General features: G+C 46.7%; 3 protein-coding genes and 1 pseudogene across 5 annotated transcripts; 2 read left to right on the plus strand and 2 right to left on the minus strand.

Annotated features, from left to right (window-relative positions):
• Positions 1–2,425: 2,425 nt before the first annotated feature.
• LOC111153703 (chromosome unknown C11orf52 homolog) lies at positions 2,426–9,129 on the minus strand. The gene is made up of 4 exons (XM_022512859.1): positions 9,083–9,129; positions 4,649–4,686; positions 3,588–3,639; positions 2,426–3,323 (listed from the first exon to the last, which is right to left on the minus strand). Exons 1-4 carry the CDS (start codon positions 9,112–9,114, stop codon positions 3,065–3,067), a joined length of 381 nt encoding a protein of 126 aa, XP_022368567.1. The 5' UTR covers positions 9,115–9,129; the 3' UTR covers positions 2,426–3,064.
• On the plus strand, positions 6,657–6,824 carry LOC111153757 (annotated as a pseudogene).
• Positions 8,619–18,647, plus strand: LOC111153702 (crystallin alpha B). Of its 3 annotated transcripts, none has more exons than XM_022512857.1 (4): positions 8,619–8,930; positions 15,121–15,519; positions 16,635–16,757; positions 18,303–18,647. In XM_022512857.1, the coding sequence occupies exons 2-4, from the start codon at positions 15,319–15,321 to the stop codon at positions 18,504–18,506; spliced, it is 528 nt and encodes a 175-aa protein (XP_022368565.1). In that variant the 5' UTR covers positions 8,619–8,930; positions 15,121–15,318; the 3' UTR covers positions 18,507–18,647. The 3 variants fall into 3 exon arrangements, with proteins under 3 accessions (XP_022368565.1, XP_022368564.1, XP_022368566.1); XM_022512858.1 differs by lacking the exon at positions 8,619–8,930 and adding an exon at positions 15,881–15,888 and having other exon boundaries at positions 15,050–15,493; XM_022512856.1 differs by lacking the exon at positions 8,619–8,930 and having other exon boundaries at positions 15,000–15,519.
• LOC111153701 (heat shock protein family B (small) member 2) lies at positions 13,019–14,322 on the minus strand. Its single transcript, XM_022512855.1, has 2 exons — positions 14,179–14,322; positions 13,019–13,671 (listed from the first exon to the last, which is right to left on the minus strand). Exons 1-2 carry the CDS (start codon positions 14,270–14,272, stop codon positions 13,217–13,219), a joined length of 549 nt encoding a protein of 182 aa, XP_022368563.1. The 5' UTR covers positions 14,273–14,322; the 3' UTR covers positions 13,019–13,216.
• Positions 18,648–21,152: the final 2,505 nt, after the last annotated feature.

Below are 21,152 nucleotides of genomic sequence, written 5' to 3' on the forward strand. Positions count from 1 at the left end.
ATTTGTAACCATAATAAAACATTTTTGAAAGATTTATTTATTATTTATTTGAGAGAGACAGTGAGCATAAGGAGGGAGAGGGATAGAAGCAGACTCCCCACTGAGTGTGGAGCCTAATGTAGGGCTAGAGCTTATGACCCTGAGATCATGACTTGAGCCAAAACCAAGAGTAGGATGTTTAACAGACTGAGCCACCCTGACACCCCTTGACTCTTGCTTTTTTTTAAACTAAGTTTGTTAATATGAAATTGTTAAAATATTTGTTTTAGGGGTGCCTGGGTGGCTCAGTCGGGTTAAACATAGGGCTCCCTGCTTCTCCCTCTCCCTTGGCCCCTCCCTGCTGCTCAAGCTCTCTCCCTCTCTCTGTCTCTCTCTCTCAAATAAACAAAATCTTTAAAAATAAATAAATAAATAAAATCATGGTTTGCAATATTTCCCAAATGCTCTATAATTAGCATGCATTATTTCTATAAGACATTATTTAAATCTTTCAAACTGCTTACATTCTGATTAATTGCCATAATTTTTCAACTTCTCCCTGATTTTATTAATAATGAATCAAGGGAGCTAGAATTTCTACAAGAAGGGGAAGCAAGAAAAGAAAGCAAATATATGACAATTTTGTTCCAGGATCTGAGTCTTGATGGAGAAATCCCCCAGTTGTTGAACTGTACCAAAATTCCATTAATGTCATCACACTCCTTTCAACAGTACACCAGAAACTTACAGAGGGCTCTGCTGGCATCAGGGAGTTACAGAGTCTCCTAACCACTTGAGTCCCCATCTTCAGAGTCCCTAGAAAAGCCGGATCAGGGCCACCTTAAAATAGGAAGAGGGACAATGTACAAAAATACTGGACACGAAAAAAAATTCCAAAGCTAAACCAATCTACTAGTGTCAGGCCCCTGCCCCAAATCTATCAATTTATGTCATCTACAAGTTTCAGAAATGGGACCCTGGTCAGAAGGAAATCCAGCCAAAGATATTATAACCACAACAGGGCTATCCCAGGAGTATTTTTAAAACTAGCCACTTAGACTTAACAGTAATAAAGGAAAGACCAATGCTTCCCTATCAGTCAAGCAAGAATGCATTTTCCCTCCTCCCTAAGACAATCAGTCAATGACCACAGTAAGAATTCTGAAGACAAGACAAATAAATACTGGGAGCTCTGCTTATAGCAAGCACTTCCATTCATCCTCAGGAATTCCATTTTAACCTAGAAGGGCTGTATTGATATTTTAAAGCAGAAATTTTTACGTAGCACTTTAAGTGTACAAAGTGTTATCACCTACATCATTGAATTTGACAATCATAGTAAACAACGGTTGGAAATAAAGTTCACGGTATTCCGTCCCAGCTAATAGTAAACAGGCTAGGAAGTTACTTCGCCAGTTAGTAGCGGAAGAAGTTTTCTAGCCACTTCTTCCAAGTCGACTTGCACTAGGTCTATGCCAGACAACAGGCCGGGAAAATGATGATAATGATGATAACGGCAGCTTATATTCGACTACACACTATGTGTTTTAAATACTCACAAACGTTCTATGAAGTCGATACTATGATTACCAACTATTTTGTGCTGTGATTCCATTTTCACGAAGTACTGTGTTCGTCTTAAGGAATCGCCCCTCTAAGGGATAAATCAAGGGGCATTGGTATTTGGGGAGGCTGGCATACAGACTGAAAGGGCACGTCTCCAAGCTCTGAAGGTCTGAATCAGGAACTGCACCCTAAGAACCTGTAAGGCTCAGAACCTGAAACTTCCGCCTCCTTCTTTCCAGCGACACCCCCACCCCCACCCCTCCGTGTGTTCCCCGTTTTGATCTGGACGCTCAGTTAGTGGTAAGTATATTTTCCAGGCACGTCCCCTCTGCCCTCCCTCCCGACACACACACATTTCAGTACCTACCTCTTAAATCCTCGGTGCGTCTGGTTGAGCATCTCTGACCCCCGCCCTTCTGAGCTCGGCCTCCTCCTGATACAGCGTCGCGGCTGCGTTCCCGATGCCATGGTGACGCGAGGCCGGCCCCCGCCCGGCCCCGCCCACCTCCCCGCCCACCTCCCCGCCGGCGCGAGCCAGCCCAGGACAACCTAGGCCCCGCCCCCTGCCCGGCTGGCTCCGCCTCCTAAAGGCCCAGACCGCCTCCTCAGCAGGCCTTGACCCTGCCTCCTGCCTCCTTGACCCGCCTCCTGCGGGCCGACTCGGCCCCCCAAATGCCGGGACTGGCCCAGGGAGCTCCGCCTCCTGCAGATGCGAACCCGCCTCCTGGGCCTCCAAACCACAACCCCCCTCCGCCCCAGCCAAAGCCTGCAGGGTCGGGCGCGAAGTGTCGGGATCTCCTGGTTGCCCTCAGGCTGAGCGAGACCTGCTTCTCTGACGTAGAGCCGGCAGACCCCCACCCCGGAAAACGCACCAGGCACGTTCCTTCTGCGATTTATTGATCCTAGCGGCTCCGCACCTGCGAGAGCCCACAGTCCAGCCAAGGGGAGTTTCCGGGCCGTGCAGTGCTGTCAGGGACTTGAAGTACTGGTAACCCATGGTCAGCCTCAGCCCCTGGGCTCGTTTGTCTGTCTGGCTTCTGGCACCCTTGACCCCAACCACTGAAGGAACTGCCCAAGCCAGCTCTGGGGGCTGTGCACAAGAATCGGAATGCTTTCCCAGAGCATCTCTCCTTCTTCAGCTTGGGCGTTTAAGGTGTGTAGAAGAGACACCCTTAAATTAATCCCAACAAAACCAGCTCAAGTGCTGGGGCAACCTGTCCTAATCAGCACTTTTCTTGAAAGCAGGAACCAAGGTAGGGGCCAACAGACTTCCGGCAGCTCATCCTAGCCCCCGTCGTTTTGTGGAACTCCATCCACCCCTGGCTAGCCCCAATACAACTCCAAGCTAATGGTGGCAAAGAAGACAATAGGCCTAGGGAAGGGGGCAAGACTGGGGGCACTCGCAAGGGCTCTGGAGTTCTTGAAAACGCCGCAGCCATCGCTGGGCCGCCAGCCACTTCCCCAGGGCAGATTCTCCCCATGGGTGAAGGGATGGAAACAGGTCCGACCTCCCCAGCGCTCACACTAGGGTCCCGTTCTTGCTGTCATAGCGCGGTGTGGCCTGGGGAAAGCGGAGAGTGGCGTACTGAGTAGCATTTTCTGACTGCAGGTGTTTGACCTCCCAAGCAGAGCGCGGCTGGGTAGAGCTGCACACTTGAATGTCTGCGTAATGCAAGCTGCTCTCCTTCAACCTGAGGCCTGGACTCCGCTCCTGAGTCGCCGGCTTCTCTAACACCTGTTCGTAAATAGGTCCTCTTGTGTCATGGGCCTGCAAGAGACGGACAGCATTAAGGGACATTCTTGGCTTGCTTTTGCCCCTCACCCACAAAGCAGGGCCGGTGATTCTGATGTCCCTTCGCTTGGCTCCTTGGAGGGGCAGACCAACAAGTTCTGGTTCAAGATAACTGAGATGTGTGACAGGGTGTAAAAGCTGAGTCCTCAGGTCCCCCATCGGAGCAACCCCCTGGAAGGGGCAGAAGCCGGTCATTACCTTTACACCATTCTGCCGCCGCCGCGGCTCCTGCTGCTGCTGCTGCTGCTGCTGCTGCTGCTGCTGCTGCTGCTGCTGCCTCGGGGCCCGTCTTGCTTGGCTTCCTGAGAGCAAGAAACCCACCTTAAATTCATTCTCTCTTCCTTGTCTCTACTGAGATTGCCCTCTTTGAATCTCAAACTATTATGGTGGGCTTCTAACTAATCTCCTGCCTCGGCTCGCACCTCTTTCACTGCTGCCCTTCCCACATCCAGACTCCTGTCATGCTCTGCCCATAAGATCGTCCATCCTCATTTTTCACCGGCGCCTAACACAGTGCAGCAGGTACATGTTGAGAGCGCATTATATGCCAAGCTGTGTGGCACGTTCTGGGGCTAGAAGGAGGAGCAAGCTATTTCCTCTGCCTCAGGGAGCTTGCAGTCTACTATACAGACTATTACTACAGTGCTCAGCCACACCAGTCACTCAGTCAACTCAGCCCCTTGTTTCCTCTTTCTCTTTCTTCCTTTCTTCCCCCTTCTTTTCTCTTCTCTCCTTCTTTCCTTCCTTCCTTTTTCTTTCTTTCTTTCTCTTTCTGTTCTTTCTTCTACATGGGGTAATGCCACTACCCACCTTTTTCTTCTCTGCTCCTTTTCCAGCTTGAGGACTTGCTACTGTTCCCTCGACATTGGTGTTTTCTCCCATTCTCCTACTGTACGAGTGTGAATCTTACAGCACTAGTAGATGGCATCGCATTTACTTGTTTATGTGTAAATAAGTCTCTTAAGCTTGATTTTGAGCTCTTCGAGGACTGAGACCGTGTGTCCTTGTGCCTCTCTGCCTCCTTGGGACCCAGCAGAGTGCCCCACATACACTGTACGTGCTCAGTTAATTTTTGCTGGGTGAATGAAAGAACGCACAACCAACCTTGCCACTCTAAAATAATGGAAAGGATGAGACCCAGCATTTCAGAACCGGTCTGGAAACCCTGAAGATTTTCTCTGGTGTACTATCTCCCTTTACCCCTTCCAAGGCTACTTCTCTTTTGCATTCTTATGCCCTTTCCAAAGACACTGGTTCTAGCGTCTTCTCTAATTCAACCACTCCGAGCCCCCATCCCCAACACCCAGTTACCCGTTTTCTTTTTCCTCTGGGAAGTTGATGGGCAGCTCCTGTGAAAAGAAACACAGATCACCCACGTGTAAGAGTCCTGGCCTCAATCTTCTCACCTTCATCATTTGTTCTGTGGTCTCCTTAACATTCTGGGATGACCCTCTCACTTCCCTCAAAGATTCACCCTAAGTCAGCCTGAAAGCATTTATCAAGGGTACCACATCTCTCCCACAAGGATGGTTCTGGAAAGTGGAGTGGTACAACTGACATAACCAAACCCAAAATACAGCCTCAGGCAACCAGGCACAGCATGCCAGGGATATAGCTGGGTTGAGGGCTATTCTGGGATTGTCTAACAGGCTAATCCCAGCAGAGGGTGAGGGAAACCCGCCAAATAATGGGATATTCCTGGATTCAGAGACCCTCTTGCTGCTGCTTCGGTGCTTTTTTTTTTTTTCGGGGTCTCTGCCAACATGGGGTTCTCACTCTGGGAGTCACAGAAGCTGCCACAATGAGGGCTAACAAGTTAGGACCCCTCAAAGCCCTTTTCTAGCAGGTGATCTCCCTCCCTGCTTCCCTGTCCTTGTTTTTAATTAACAGAGAAAGTGAGAGATATTTAACCTTTAACACACACAGCACAGGGAGCTCTGAATTTGGTGAGTGACTCAGCTACCTTGTCCTCGCTGCAGGACAGACCTCATTTCTGAGCTGTAGGACCGACTCATTTAGGAACCTCTGGGGTCCCCGGTGGAGCCAGTGTGTCTACGTGATTGTCAACTGTGTGATGGCCAGAGAAAAACACTTGTCTGAAGAAATAGGCTGAATAGTTTGGGGCTTACTCTGGATGCTTTTTCTTGCTAGTACATTTCCAAACTCTCACCGGAGCCAACCCTGTCTGTGTGACTTCTGTCTCCATAAGGAAATTTCCTCCTTTTGCTAACTGAAAAGAAAGAGAGAGAGAGAGAGAGAGAGAGAGGGAGAGAGAAGGAAACTTCTAGATCATGTCTATTTTACTACTGTGGAAAAATCATGATTTTCCCACGTGTATTTGACAAAGGCTTGTGTTTTGGTTTGATTTTTGGTTTTAATGCAGCTTGCTGAGTTGAGAGCAGATAGAATCACCATCTGAAGTTTAGAGGTGGTTCAGAAGAAAAGCTGTGAAACCACTTCTAGGTCTTTCTACTCCTTCTACTTCCACATTTCCTTTTCTTTCTATCTTTCTTTCTTTCTCCCTCCTTCCCTCCCTCCCTCTTCCTTTCTTCCTTCTTTTCTTTTCTCTTTCTCTCTCTCTCCTCCTTCCTTTCTTTTTTCTTTACCTCACTCAAGTCATAGCCTTATCCTAGCTTCTAATTTCTTGTCCCTTTTTGCCACTGTTCTCCTACTTACTTCTACTTAAATGGATAAAGAGAACATAAATTCTAACGCAACAGATTTGGGCGGCCCTATGTTAGTGAATGGAGCCTGATCCCAAGTCAGATGCTATACAATGCCTGGACACAACCTAAATGGAGTATTCTGGTAGACTCATAGTCGATAGGATTTGATTTTTAGCTCAGAATTCAGAAAACAAGACGGGCACTTTCCTATATTGATAGTATGAATAAAAATTGGCTCAATTTTCCTGGAATGCAATTGACAAGAAGTATAAGGAAGCTTAAACATAAAGTGTGTACCCTCTGATGTAGCAATTCCATATCGTAAGAAATAAGCAGGCACAAATATGGATGCTCGTTGCAGGAATATTTACAATTGTAAAGAATAGGAAACATCCTTTACGTCCAGTATCGGGAACTGACTAATAAAGGACATCTCCACTAAAGGGACCATTGTACATCCATTTAAGAAACATGTTGGAAGAACATCTAATAGCATGGAAAATCTTACTCTTTAAGTTAATAAAAGGATAATAAGGCATGTTTTGGGATAAAAGCTATGCACCTAGGTATTTCAAACAAATTATATGAGGTGACCTTTCCGAGTCATTGGCTGTGTGGGGTAGGGTGGCCTGAGCCAGAGGTTCTGTGCTGAGATGCTTCAAAGCCTTGTTGAAAATGTTTGGATTCCCATGAAGGCCCTCAGTTTATCAGTTTATCAGGAACGGGGGTGAGGGGCTTCACCGTGTATAAAATCAGGATTGCTGATAAAAGATAAAGCTTTGAAAGCTTGGAGTCCTGCACCTGCGCATGGTCATCCCTGATCAGCTTTACTGGGAGTCCGCATCAGATGGAACGTCAGTCTGGCTGTGACTCTCAGCCAGCTCTGTTGAAGGGGGGGAACACGGAGCATTGCTGTACACTCAGTACACTCGTAGACGTGTTGTTTCCTTTGTGGCCTGGATAAATGTAACTATGAGGTACACCAAAAAAAAAAAAAAAGGGATTACATGGAAATAGACTAAAATGTTCTCATCATTTATGGTTGCTATAAATATATTTAGAATATTTTTTTATTTTTTTTAAAGATTTTATTTATTTATTTGACAGAGAGAGATCACAAGTAGGCAGAGAGGCAGGCAGAGAGAGAGGGGGAAGCAAGCTCCCTGCTGAGCAGAGAGCCCAATGCGGGGCTCAATCCCAGGACCCTGAGATCATGACTTGAGCCGAAACCAAGAGTTGAACACTTAACTAACTGAGCCACCCAGGCACCCCTTGTCCTACTATTTATTTTAAGAAGGAAAAAAAGTGTTTTGGTTAGAATATTGGGGGTAGTGTTGCTAGCCAGGCTCTAGAGTCAGACAGACTAGCTGTATGACCAGCAAGTTTTTAGCTTCCTCAGGCTTTCATTTTCTTATTAATAAAACGAGGATAACAGTAGAACCTAAACCCAATGAACTACTGGAGGTATTATGTAAAAAAAAATGTAAAATACTCATTTAGGTGCCTGACATATAATGAGCATCAGTAAAAGCTGACTGCTATCATTACAACACCACTAGAGGAAGAACTTACCAAAAATGAAGACTATGAAAACTTGGAACAAAGGAAGTGAAAGAACCTGTGACACCCTTTCTGCAGAAATTCTTGGATGTCGGGGTGCCTGGCTGGCTCAGTTGGAAATCTCTTGATTTCGGCTCAGGTGATGATCTCAGGGTCATGGAGTCAAGCCCCCCGTCAGGCTCCCCATTCAGTGAGGTCTGCTTTCCCTCCACCCTTCCCCTATCTCTTTCTCTCTCTCTCTCTCTCAAATAAATCTTTAAAAAAAAAATTCTTAGATATCCCTAAGTGTCCTATGTCTATGGGACATCTCAGAGTTTAAAAAAGTACCCCCCCATCCTGATAACATTCTGAGAATCTCATTATTGTTTCCATTTCACAGATGGGCCAACTGAGGACCTAGAGTTTTGGTTTCTTACTCAAGAAGGCAGGAGCCAAATTTCCCATTATCACTATGTCCTCTGCACCTGTCATTATACCTGGCACATATAGGCGTTCAATAAAATATTTGTTTAATAAATGAACAAGTAGTAAGAACAGGACTGGAATCCAATGTACCTATTCCAAATCACATGGGCTTTTCAATGTACCTTATCTATTTCTCTAAATATAAGGATGATTTTTTTCATGAGCAAGACATCCTCAAGACTGACCCAGGCATGGAAGGTATAGATAAGAAAACAGCGAACAAGATAAAACCAGGTGGGGGGTTTAGAGTGATTTACACTTCTGGGAAAGAACAGGTAAAACACTACAAATAAATTATTGTGAGGCTTTCACATATCCTCTGCTCTTCAAATCTATGATCTGAACAACATAGGTCATGTTATCTATATTATATCCATGAGGAAAAAGAGAAGTTACAGGACTTGCCTAAGGGCACGCACTAAGTAAACGTGGAAGCTGTATTCAAATAGTCCTTGGGCATTCTCCGTCACCCCACTCCTGCCCTTTTAAATGACATTGCTCCAAAGTCGATTTGCTTGATTTGGGAGGCAATATTTTGTAATGGTTAAAAGCACAGGCTCTGAAGTCCGAAGGGCCTGGGTTGGAATGTTCGTTTGCTCGCTCACTGGCCATGTGACCTGGGACAAGTTAACTTCCCTGAGCCTCAGCTTCTCAGCTGTTTGAAACAGGACTCGTAAGGCCACCTCCCTCATAGCATCGTTGGGAAGAGATTGTTTGAAAAGTGCCGGGAGGGTAGTAAGCTCTGCTAGAACGATGATTATCCTCCGGGGAAGAAAGGAAAGGAGAGGAAGACGAGAGAACCCATGCCAATTCACCATTCCGGCCCTGCCCTGGCCCCTCCACAGTCAGCAGGCTTGGCTGTGTTTTCTGAGGCTTTCTGAAAGGAGGGAAGACAGAAAGAGGTAATGCTCTGGTGGGGCACCCGGAGATGTGCCAGGCAGAGGGAGGCGGCAGTGGGAGGGAGGTCGAGAACTATCAGCAGGCTTTCTCTTACTCCCTGGGCCTCCATGTCCACCAACAGAGACGTTCCCCTGAACCCCCAGCCCCTACTCACCAGCTTCCCGTGCAGCAGAGCTGGTTTCCCATGGTGCTCTGTCTCTGAGGGAGCCCAGCTGTTTTCTACGTGTAGAGGCTGGTGCATTTCCTGGTTCCTGGTTCAGCTTTCAATAGCAGCTCCCAGGGAGTCTCCGTCAGTGTCAGATTTCAACCTAGCAGGTTGGACTTTGGAAGCCACCTGCTGGAGTGAGTCCCAGGTGACTTGTTCCCAGCCAAAGGGTAGAGGAACACACATGGGCTCCAGGTGAGAACCATCTCACCTTCGGGATTTGGAGCTGCTTTGATGAAGCCATGAACTTTGAGCTTCAGGCTTCAGTGAAAAGAAACGTGAGATAGAAAAGAGCTCTGGGTTTCCTTAGGAAGTGTTTTCTCTACTACCTCACAGTCATTGAAATATATCCTCTATAATGGAATGAAGAGTCTTACCTTGTGTTTCCCCAGCACTACTCAGGCTTAATGGAGTTTCACTTTCAACATGACCAGTATCAGTTTCTTATTATCCCTGTCTAGAATCTGGGTTTGAATACTGGAGTCTCTTGGAAACTTAAATTTGGGGACATGGATTCCTTTTATATTCTCCCTTGCTTTTGGAATTAATGTAGGCAAATCACTTTTATCTACGAGGGTGAAAGAGAGGACTCAACTCACTGCCTAATCCCCTTTCTGGTCAAAAATCATATGATTCTACGATTGGAATGGCCTCAGCACTTCCTGACCACTTACTTCCTCATGCCCAGTACAGAACTATGGAAGCTCCACTCCCACAATCCACTTTCTCCTTCTAGCCACCCAACATCAGACTCATTCCACTCTCTCCAACGAGTAAGCTGCAGATGAGCAAATTCCTCTGTAGAAACTATGGGCTCTGGGAGAATCTGTGAAACCTGCTGGGCTCACATGGGAAGCTTTCACTAAGTCCTAGCTAGTGTTACTGCTTCTTGTTCTCAGCTACCTGGGGGACGGCAAAGCATCTTACTTTACTATTTTGTGCTGGATCATCTCACTAGCCTCTTGCTGCCTGGTTATGCTTCTCCCCAGCAATTCCTTCTGTATTCTACCATTAACTGTATTCTTTTCATCCTGATAACCCAAACATCCTAGCCTGGCACTCAAAGCCCTCCACAATCTGGTTCCTTTTCAGCCACTTTCTCTAATATGAAGGAAAACACCAAAGAGATTTTATGAACAAAACTCCAGGGTGCCTGGGTGTCTCAGGGGGTTAAGCCTCTGCCTTCGGCTCGGGTCATGATCTCAGGGTCCTGGGATCGAGCCCCGCATCGGGCTCTCTGCTCAGCAGGAAGCAGCTCTCTGCTTCCCCCTCTCTCTCTGCCTGCCTCTCTGCCTACTTGTGATTTCTCTCTCTAATAAATAAATAAATAAATAAATAAATCTTTAAAAAAAAAAAAGAAAGAAAGAAACTCCAAAGCAATCAACAGTGTATTGTGGTACCCAGAAAGCCTGATACATCTTAAGCAGCATTAATGGAATTCTAGAGTGATAAGCAAGGGTATTGATGATTCCAGTAAAGTCTGTTCCAGTCAGCCTGTGATTGAAATAATAATTTTACATCTACATGTTGAATTTCAAGTTACATCGTCAAAAGGCAGTGTGTTCAAGAGAAAGTTGTCTAAGTGATAAGTGGTTTGGAAAGTCCTAGGGGCACCTGGCTGGCTCAGTCAATAGAGCATGCAACTCTTGATCTCGGGGTCATGAGTTTGAGCCCCACATTGGGTGTAGAGATTACATAAATAAATAAATAAACAAATAAACAAACTAAAAAAAAAGTCCTATAGAATATGGTTAAAAGAATTAGATATGTTTACTTGGGAAAAAGAAGCCTTAAGGGGATGGGATGGTTAATTTAAAAAATCTTCAAGGGACTCCCAAGTGAAAGAAGGATTGCATTGATTTTCTGGACATAACTAGACCAGTGAGCAGAGGTTACTAAAGTGAAGATTTGGAGTTAACAGAAATTGTAAGAAATACATCCAAAAAGTTCTGATGAAGAACTGCCAACAAGAACTCAGGAAGTTCTAAGTTCTCTGTCACTTAAAATGTCCTAAGAGGAAGTTGACTAATAGTTATAAAAGAATTTGAGTGGTGTGGGGATTTGGACTAAATGAGAAGTTTCAATTTTTTTTTTTTTCTATCTAAGGAAACCTCTCTTTGAAATAAAGCTCGCATAAAAATAACAATTCCAAAATAGATCAATGGAAGTTTTTCTGGTTGAAGTCCGAAGAGGAGCCTTTCTAGTTTCTTTTTCTTCTCAGTTAGATTAAGGTTCTTGAGAGTAGACAATACAAGATCATGGTTTTTTAAAATCTGTGTTTAGGGGTCCCTGGGTGGCTCAGGGGGTTAAAGCCTCTGCCTTTGGCTCAGGTCAAGATCCCAGGGTCCTGGAATCGAGCCCTGAATCGGGCTCTCTGCTCAGCAGGGAGCCTGCTTCCCTTCTTCTCTCTCTCTGCCTGCCTCTCTGCCTACTTGTGATCTGTGTCTCTCAAAAAAATAAATAAAATCTTTAAATATAAATAAATAAATAAATAAAATCTATGTTTATAATGTATATCCACCATAGTGTATTACTTGGGGGTTGAGAAACATTTGTTGAATGAATGGATGAACAAACGAATATATTCATTGTTATTTCTCTGAGGCATGCTTTCATTTTTAATAAATGTTAACGCTTTAACCAAGAAGTGAATTCACTGAGTGAGGGCTCTTATCTTGGGAATCCACAAATCCCTAAGGAGGGGTGTATGAGTGGAACTCAAGAGCTGTGTGAACCTATTCAAACGGTAAGGCAAATTTGATAGCATGTGTATTTTTTCTGGTAAGAGAACCTATTCCTTTTGCTAGGTTTTTCAACCGGGTCTGTAACCTAAGGTTCAGAATCAACCACTTTAATGGAAGAATTTCAGATGTCCACCACAACTATAAAACACATAGTTGGGGGCAAGGAGGTCTTCTGACACTCCTCAAATCAGACACGTGCATGAACGACACAGTAACTGAGGAGTCAGACAACCACGCTTTCCTGAACACACCGTGTCCCTAGTATTAGTACTCTGCTTTCAATTGGGATGCCTGGGTGGCTCAGTCAGTTAAGCGTCTGCCTTCAGCTCAGGTCATGATCTCAGGGTCCTGGGATCGAGTCCCTCATGGGGCTTCTTGCTCCGTGAGGAGTCTGCTTCTTCCTCCGCCAGCTGCTCACCTTGCTTGTGCTCACTCACAATCTCTCTCTGACATTTAAAAGAAAAAAAAAAAAGACTCTGCTTCCAAAGGAGGGCTCCCTGGCCATCATCACCACACAAACAGCCCTGGTCCCCCTGCATTTAGTCTTAAACTGGGTGGGTGATTCAGGAATTCCTCTCTTTGGCATGTTCCAAGATTAGAAACAAATGCTTTCTGTCATAGGCCTCCCGTATGTACAGGTTGGAGCCACTGTGTGGTTTGGTGACAATGGCAGAGGCTTCGTGTCTGTGCCCTGTGTATGCATACCCCATCGCTCAGAATTGGAGACCATTTTCAGTGGACAGACCTTACTCTGGGGAAACAGGGCTTTAGGCAACTCTCTCCAGCCTAAAACTGTTTTCCCAACCCCTACCCAAAACAGGCCAGACAGGCTGGAGACCCTTGTTTTTGTGTCTCTAATCGCCAGCTCAGACAGTGCCCTCTGGGCTGTTTGGACGGTATATCCCTTTTCCCTCCCAGGATCACTCTCTCTTTTGTTGCATTGTGAGAAAGTTCCGGCTAGGAATTTGATCTGGAGCCAGTGTCAGCTTCCGGGTATGATCTCAGCATCCGAGTGTGAGCTCAGGGTGCTGTGACATTGGGCATATCTAACTGAGGAGCTTTTTGTCTAGCTGGCTATGAGCCCCTCCCTCCCTGCCCATCCCATCGTCCAGGCCACAGAATAGGGAGCAGCACAAACAAGGCCCTGAGATTTGGGTTTATTCACCTCCACCCAGAACTAAACCAAAGGCTATGACATGTCTCAAGGGACCAAACCATACATTGTGGGCCATGCACTTTGCCCTTCCCCCAAGGACGCTGCTACCTCTGCGGTGGTGGCCAGCTGCTCATATCACCGTGGAGGTAGAAAGGGGTTCGCCGCAAGCCAGCTCCACGGCACTCAGGGCTCAACTCCAGTGGCCTCCTCCTCTTCCTCGGGATCAGGAGGTGCGGGGAGCAGGGAGATGTAGACCTCATTGACCTCTGTGTCCAAGTGTCGGCCACCCCGCGGTGCCTCCAGATTAAGGATGCCATCATGGGAGAGAGCGGCGCGGACCCGCCAAGGGTCCACATCAGCAGGCAAGACATAGGTGCGGCAGAACTCTCGGGACACGAAGCCGTGGCGGTCTAGGCGCTGGGGGTGCCGGGCAGACACCTCCAGCAGGTTGTCCACAGTCCTCACGGTCACCTCATCTGGGGTGAAGTGGCTCACATCCAGAAACGCCTGAAACTTGCCCTCACTGAGCCTGAGCTCAGAGGCCCCTGCCCTGCTGCCCTCCCCAGCTGCGGTGGCCCGGGGACGGACATAGTAGCCATGGTAGAGGGTGGGGGCCAGGATCTCTTCTGGCAGAAGGCCTGAGGGGCAGAGAGAGAAGACAAAAGGCAAGTTGCAGGAGAATGAGATGGGAACAGAGTGGAGTGAAGTGAGGAGATGAGGAGATAAGGACGTGGGAGAGCAGCTGGGGAGGCAAGAGAAGTAGGAAAAGGAGGGAAAAGGAGGCAGGGGCACACAGCGGCTACAAGGTGGCAGCTGGAAAGAGGGGACTGAGATAGAGAATGAGATGGGGGTGGAGGAGGGCAAACCAAACAGGGGCCGGGTGGACAGAAGGGGAACAAGAAGGCACACCAAGGGGGACAGGGGCAGGTATCTGAGCCTTGTGGGCAAGGCATCTGCACCGAGGTCAGTAGGAATGGGACAGAGCCCTGCTTGGCGCAGGCGGAGGGGGAGTCTGGGGTGGGAGATGGCTCGCCCCAGGAGTTCAGTTAAGCCCAGAGTGGGGTGGAGGCCAGTACCGTTGGGAGGTCAGCCCGGAATTTCAGGAGGTGGGGGTGGGAGGCAAGGGGGTGGCGTCTGTGCCATACCTTCTCCAAAGCGCTGCTCACCCAGGCGGCTGGGGTTGGCAAATTCGTACTCAGTGGTGGCCGGGTGGGCATGTGGCACCGAGCGGCCCGACATGGCTGCAGAGGCGTCTCCGGCCCTGGTCCGAGGTGCAGCCCCAACAGAGCAGCGACCCCTCCAGCTGCCTGGAGAGCCAGGGCTCGGTCGGAGGTGGGGGCGGGGTCTACACCACCCAAAATAGTGCGGAGCCTGCGGGGGAGGGGTGGGGAGCAGGGCCCCTGAGCGCCAGTGACAAGTGAGTGACCAGTGCCTCCTGGACCCCCGTGCCCTCCCCTGCACACCCTTCAGCTGTCGTGGGCGGCCTGAGGGGATCCCGGCTGGGCAGCGAGCTGGGGAGGGGAGGCTGGTGCCAGAGCCCCTTACAGTTTGCACATTTTCTACGCCTCCTCCAGCCTCCCTCCTCCCAGGCACCCTGCACCCTCCTTCATAAAGCTCTCCCGGTTTTAACGTTCTGCGCTCTGTGTAGGATAAAAGATGCAAGAAACTTTCCCACCCTCTCTTTGGGGTGGGGTGAAGTCTTCTGCCCAGATTCATGTTAGGGTCCTCTCCTGGACTACGGTCAACCTGGAGCATCACAGGGATGCCTGGCACTGACTTGTTGGTGCTCAATGCTCTCCTCCAGGGACCCACAAAGAGTTAATGTCCCTGGGGCTTGGCCTAGGAAGATTCCAGTTCCTGCCCAGGCCCAAGATAGTTGCTGGCCCAATTCCCCTGGCAGCTAGGCTGGAGAGGAGGAGGGGCCCACTACCCGCCTGCTTGGGATTCCTGACTCTGTTCCAGCTCCAGAGCAGAGGCTGGTTGTGGGGGGGGGGGGGCCTGCCACTGGTGTGGATGGAAAGCTAGTGAAACAAGACCAGGACAAGTCATCAGCCAGCTCAGACGTGTTTGTATTTCTCTTTTCTTAGCTCAGTGAGTACTGGGTATGTGTCACACTGCCAAATCCCCGATCACAAGTCTCCATGAACGGGCGGTGAGCTGGGATAATAAAACTCCTGACATCACCATTCCAGAAGCTTCACAAGACTGCGTATATAAGGGGCTGGCTGTAGCTGCAGCTGAAGGAGCTGACCAGCCAGCTGACCCCCTCCGCTCACCTAGCCACCATGGACATCGCCATCCACCACCCCTGGATCCGCCGCCCCTTCTTTCCCTTCCACTCTCCCAGCCGCCTCTTTGACCAGTTCTTTGGAGAGCACCTGTTGGAGTCTGATCTCTTCCCAGCTTCTACTTCCCTGAGCCCCTTCTACCTTCGGCCACCCTCCTTCCTGCGGGCACCCAGCTGGATTGACACCGGGCTCTCAGAGGTAAGTCTCTGCCAGGACAGGAGAGCTCTTCCTGGAACCTCTTGGAAACATATCCATCTACTCTCCTTTTTCTCCCTGCTTAAATCTGGCTATGTCTCAGTGTCTTAGGCACTTGCACGTCCACCAGTGAAGACAGACTAGGCCACTGGTCCTTTCCCCCAGTTACCTGTTTGTACTGGAGGCTGCACTGAATCCTACTGACTGCATTTTTTCCATATGCTGTGAAGATCGTCTTCTATCCCCTAGCTTCTAAGTAGGGTGCCCCTTTCTGGTTCGGTTCATAAAGATCGACAGAGAAAGAGCTGCCTTCAGACTCCTTTGCTCACCTCTTCTAATATCTCATACCCCTGACAAATGTTAGCATCTCAAGTTTCAGAGTCAGGAAACAGTCCTGCCTCGTTCTGAGCTTTTTATCTCCACTGCATGGAGCAGGAGACAGCAAACACTATTTACTTTCTTTCTATGCCTTCATCTATGATTTTCCAGGTTTCTCAGAGCTGTGATAGGGCACTGACCTGGGTTCAAACCTAATGAGTAAAGAATGTAGGTCCAGTCTTGGGACCCCCCACTTGTCCCAAGAGGGTGGGAGAGTGGGGTGAACAGATAAGGTGACAGAGATGTCACAGAGCACACTCTGGTTTAAAAATATTCAAGTGTGAGTAAACAGGAGCTGAGTGAGCAAGGGCTTTGGAAGGACAATCAGGGCCCGCAGAACATTCCAGATTGGGTGGGTGGGAAACTTGGCAGAGGCCTGAGTAAGAAGAAGGGGCCTTTGTCTCACAGACAAATGACAAGGCCAGGCATTGGGTCAGAGAGGCAGCAGAAGCCATGCCCAGACCTCTCCTTGTGATTGCTCCCCTGGGTGCCAGTCTTCTCTCCTGTCCCTGTAAATAAAGTTTGGGTCTGATGACCATGCAGTATGGCTTGGGTACCACTGTGGTGGCTCCCGTGAACCAGAGAACCATGTTTATTCAAAAAGGGACTTTTAGCCAAAAACAGGAGGATGAACCCCCTGGACAGAAGGCAAGTCTACAGAATGAAGAGACTGCACTAAGGTCATCCACGTTCCTACCATCTTTTCTCCTTCCCCTTCCCCTCCACCATGCTATTTCTAGATGCGCCTGGAGAAGGACAGATTCTCTGTCAACCTGGATGTGAAGCACTTCTCCCCAGAGGAACTCAAGGTCAAGGTGTTGGGAGACGTGATTGAGGTGCACGGCAAACATGAAGAGCGTCAGGTGTGTAGCTTGTTTTCTCTTCTGCTCATTCATCCAGTGTGTATCATACAGCGGACACTCCCATCAGCCCCTGAGCCTGGTGACTTTCTAGTCGTAAGCCATTATTAGGGTCTGGGACAGGGATAGATCTGCTGTTGTGTTTGGGCCAGAGAAGTCGAGTTTTGCTCTTTGTTTTGATTCGATTGCCTTAGATGGGATACATGGGATGTTTATTTTCCATTTAAGCCAGTGGTTTTTGGCCACCTTAGAATCACTAGGGGAATGAAAAAAGAAAAAGTCCCAGTGCTTAGACATATCCTGGACCAATTAAATCAGAATTTATTTTTTTTTTAAGATTTTATTTATTTGACAGACAGAGATCACATGTAGGCAGAGAGGCAGGCAGAGAGAGAGAGAGAGAGAGGAGGAAGCAGGCTCTCCACTGAGCAGAGAGTCCGATGCGGGGCTCGATCCCAGGACCCTGAGATCATGACCCGAGCCGAAGGCAGAAGCTTTAACCCACTGAGCCACCCAGGTGCCCCTAAATCAGAATTTCTTAAGGGGTGGGCTCCAGGCATCAGCAGTTCTAAAAGCTCCCTGGGTAATTCTAATGTCCATTCAAAGTTGAGGACCACTGATTTAGGAATCGTGGTTGTTGGACACCTGGTTACTTTACATAATTAAATGAATTGTGTATAACCTGAAGGCTCTTGCCTTTGGGACTTTGCTTTTAGAAGTTCCAGAATCCTCTCATCTTTAGCTCATCTAAAAGGCTGAACTACTTGATTTGCCTAAGTTTCAGACCTGCACTCAGGAGCTAAAACCCTGGAGCCCATGTGGAAATCAGTTAATTGAGAGCCTATCTGCATAAATGCTTGAGATTTAGCTGGTGTAAAGGTAGGGTATAAAGTTTTAGCAAAATTCTACAGAATGAATTCTAGAGAATTCTAGAAGCAGGTCGTTTTTAGCAGAATTCTAGAAAATGAGGAATGGCTTCTCTTTAGTTTCTGGGTGCATTTTTAAATGAGGCTGCTTACCGATTATTGATAATTCAGATACTCGTGTATCAAATAGCATAATTTGAGGTCCTCGGGCTGTTTCAGTTTTGCTTATGTGATTTAAGTCTGGGTCATAGTCCCTTTGGGTGAAGTGGTGGTGGTGTTGTTTTTAGCAGCAGTCTTTTTGGTCTGGGACATTCTGGGACATTCTTGAGGAGTGAAGACCGTTTCTGGGCTTCCCTGGGGACTCAGATCTTCAATGCTGAAAAATATTCCAGATCCTGTAGACTCAACACTGATCTAAACCTTTGGGAAACACCCCTAAAAATTGCCATGCCTCAGTTTGGGGAGATTGGTAGTTTTCACTGTTTCAGATTTCTCAGGCTCTCATTGGTTGGAGTGACCACCCAGGCAATTTGATCATAGCCCCAAACAGAACAGCTGTTGGGTTTTCTCTCTTGTTGCAATGGTGTATGGACATACCTAAGGGGAAGGAGGATGTCTGAGTTCTGAAGTGGTGTGTTATTTCCTGTTCTTATCTCTCTTTTTCCTCATTCTCTTGGGTTAGGATGAACATGGTTTCATCTCCCGGGAGTTCCATAGGAAATACCGGATCCCAGCTGATGTGGACCCTCTTGCCATTACTTCATCCCTGTCAACTGACGGGGTCCTCACTGTGAATGGACCAAGGAAGCAGGCCTCTGGCCCTGAGCGCACCATTCCCATCAACCGTGAAGAGAAGCCTGCTGTCACTGCAGCCCCCAAGAAGTAGACGCCCTTTCTCTAACTGCATTTTTTAAAAGACGAAAATTTCCCCACCGGTGAATGAAAATCTTGTGATTAGTGCTGAAGCTTATTAATGCTAAGGGCAGGCCCAAATTATTAAGCTAATAAAATACCATTCAGCAACAGATAACTGTCTTGTGTTTGAATGTTCTGTTTTTAAAAAATTTCTTTTTAAAGATTTTATTTATTTATTTGACAGAGAGAGAGATCACATGTGGACAGAGAGGCAGGCAGAGAGAGAGAGGGAGAAGGAGGCTCCCCGCTGAGCAGAGAGCCCAATGCGGGGCTTGATCCCAGGACCCCGAGATCATGACCTGAGCTGAAGGCAGAGGCTTAACCCACTGAGCCACCCAGGCACCCCTGTTCTGTGTTTTTTTAAAGTAAATGTACCAAACAATACAGAGCCCTTAAATCAGCGCATTATGACTGTGAGGACCCTGAGGATATTATAGTTAGAATGGCTATCTCCACTACTTACTAATAGTATAAATTTAGTAAGTCACTTAACCTTTCCAGTCCTTAGGTATTACATTTATAACATGTGGCACTGATGTGCACACTTGTTATGATGAGTAAATTAAGGAGAAAACATAGGTAAAGCCCAAGGAATATCAGTTCCTCCCTCTCCTCTTTCTTTGATTTTGGCCCTCGCTTCCAACAACAAATCTGAATGAACTCTGGATAACAAAGCCTAAAAGGCCTTAGTGTGTTTCTGCAATTAATGACGTTGCCAGGCAGGAGGTGGTGCCCCAGAGTTGATGTCTTCCTACTGATAAGTGATGCCTGCAGCTGATTTACAAGAGCAAAAAACATGACTTGGGTGATTATCACCAAATAAGCCTTTTAGTTCTAATCTCTAAATTACTTAGCAAATACCTTTCAGAAGTAAGACCGGGAAGGGGCACCTGGGCCGGCTTACTTGGTGGAGTATGGGACTCTTGATCTTGGGGTCCCGAGGTTGAGGCCCATGTAGGGTGTAGAGCTCAATAAATAAGTAAACTGAAATATTAAAGAGAAAGAAAAGAAGGACTAAGATGGCAAACATCCAATTTAATGACCCTCCCCCTAAAAAAATTAAGTTTCAGATCATAATTAATAATTGCTCGATAAGTGATTCTATTATTTAGCAAACACAAAGACATATTATTCTACAAAAACACCCACATTCCACTTGTGGGGCCAGACAAAACTTGACTCAATTAATGAAAAATAGCCCTGGTGTAGGTTATCCAGTATAAATGTTCACAGATAACTCCTATTTTTCTATAGAAGTTTCTACCTAATCTCTGATTTCTTATGAGGATGGACCATGAGCTAAAGTGAGATTCTTGCCTTCACAAAGCCTACAGATTGGGGATTGGCCACACTTTTAAAATATTCTACATGAGGAGAACCTTGGTGGCTTAGTCGGTTAAGCGTCTGACTCTTAACCTTAGGTCAGGTCATGATCTTGTGAGTTGGAGGCCCATGTTGGGTTACACACTGGGCATGGAGCCTACTTTAAAAAAAATTATAATATTCTACACTAAATAGTTGCCAAACTTTTTCATGATGTAGGGGTGTGGAACTAGGACAATATGAATTGCAAATCTATAGAGGTTCAAAAAGTTTTCTCCTTAAAACAAAACAAAACAAAACAACCTCCTAATAGCCAGAAATGCTGTATACTAGACAGAAGTCAGATTTCTCTAAACTTAACGGCTAATTTTTGTGGCTGTGTAGCAGATAGTCTTAGCCTAACCAACCTATTTACCACCTTCAGTCTTGCCAACAGCTCCCCAGACTGGTTTAGGTGTCACCATATTCTTCCCAACCATGTGCTTCAGGAAAGTGAATCCATGCTCCAGCCGCAGGCAAGCTATCTTGATTAGTCCAATCATGGAAATTCTTTTTTCCCTGTAATGACTAGGACCAAGACCCAACTGTGGCTATTGAGACAGGAGGGAAGTTTGCTGAAGATGCTTCTAGAAAAAGCTATTAGTTTTTATTTATTTTTTTAGGGTTTATTTATTTGAGAAAGAAAGTGCATGTGCTCATTTTAGTGAATTACCATTTATTGACTTAGTCTTAAATAAATCATACTTTGACTATTAGATCTTCATATTCATGTTTTTGACAAATTTGTTCAGAATGTGCAGGGTCACTTTTTGGTGTAGTTTTATTGAACTCAAGTTAGACTACTTCTTTATTGTTAGTCTTTCCCAGATCACATCTTTTGCAATGGCTACTCATTAGCATAGGACTTCTCTATTCTACTCCAGTATATTTAAGGATTTTTCTTTCAGTTTTATAACTAGTTCATCCATAATTCTACTTCATCCCTTATATCTGAATTATGGCAGGCAATTCTAACTACCATTTATTATTATTATTTTTTTAATATTAGCTAACATTTATTGAGCACTATGTGGTAGGCACTGTGGTAAGTGCGTTAATTTTTTTTTAACTATCAATTTTTTAAATAGAATAATTATAAGAAAGGCCCACAGGAAATATCATCTTCAACAGGGAAAAACTGAGAGCTTTTTCTTTAAGGTCAGGAACACGACAGGGATGGACACTCTCACCACTGTTGTTCAACATAGTACTTAAAGTACCAGCCTCAGCAGTCAGACAACAAAAAGAAAGAAAA

The sequence above is a fragment of the Enhydra lutris genome, unplaced genomic scaffold (genome assembly GCF_002288905.1).
Source record: "Enhydra lutris kenyoni isolate GAN:26980312 unplaced genomic scaffold, ASM228890v2 scaffoldscaffold34, whole genome shotgun sequence".
NCBI lineage: Eukaryota > Metazoa > Chordata > Mammalia > Carnivora > Mustelidae > Enhydra > Enhydra lutris.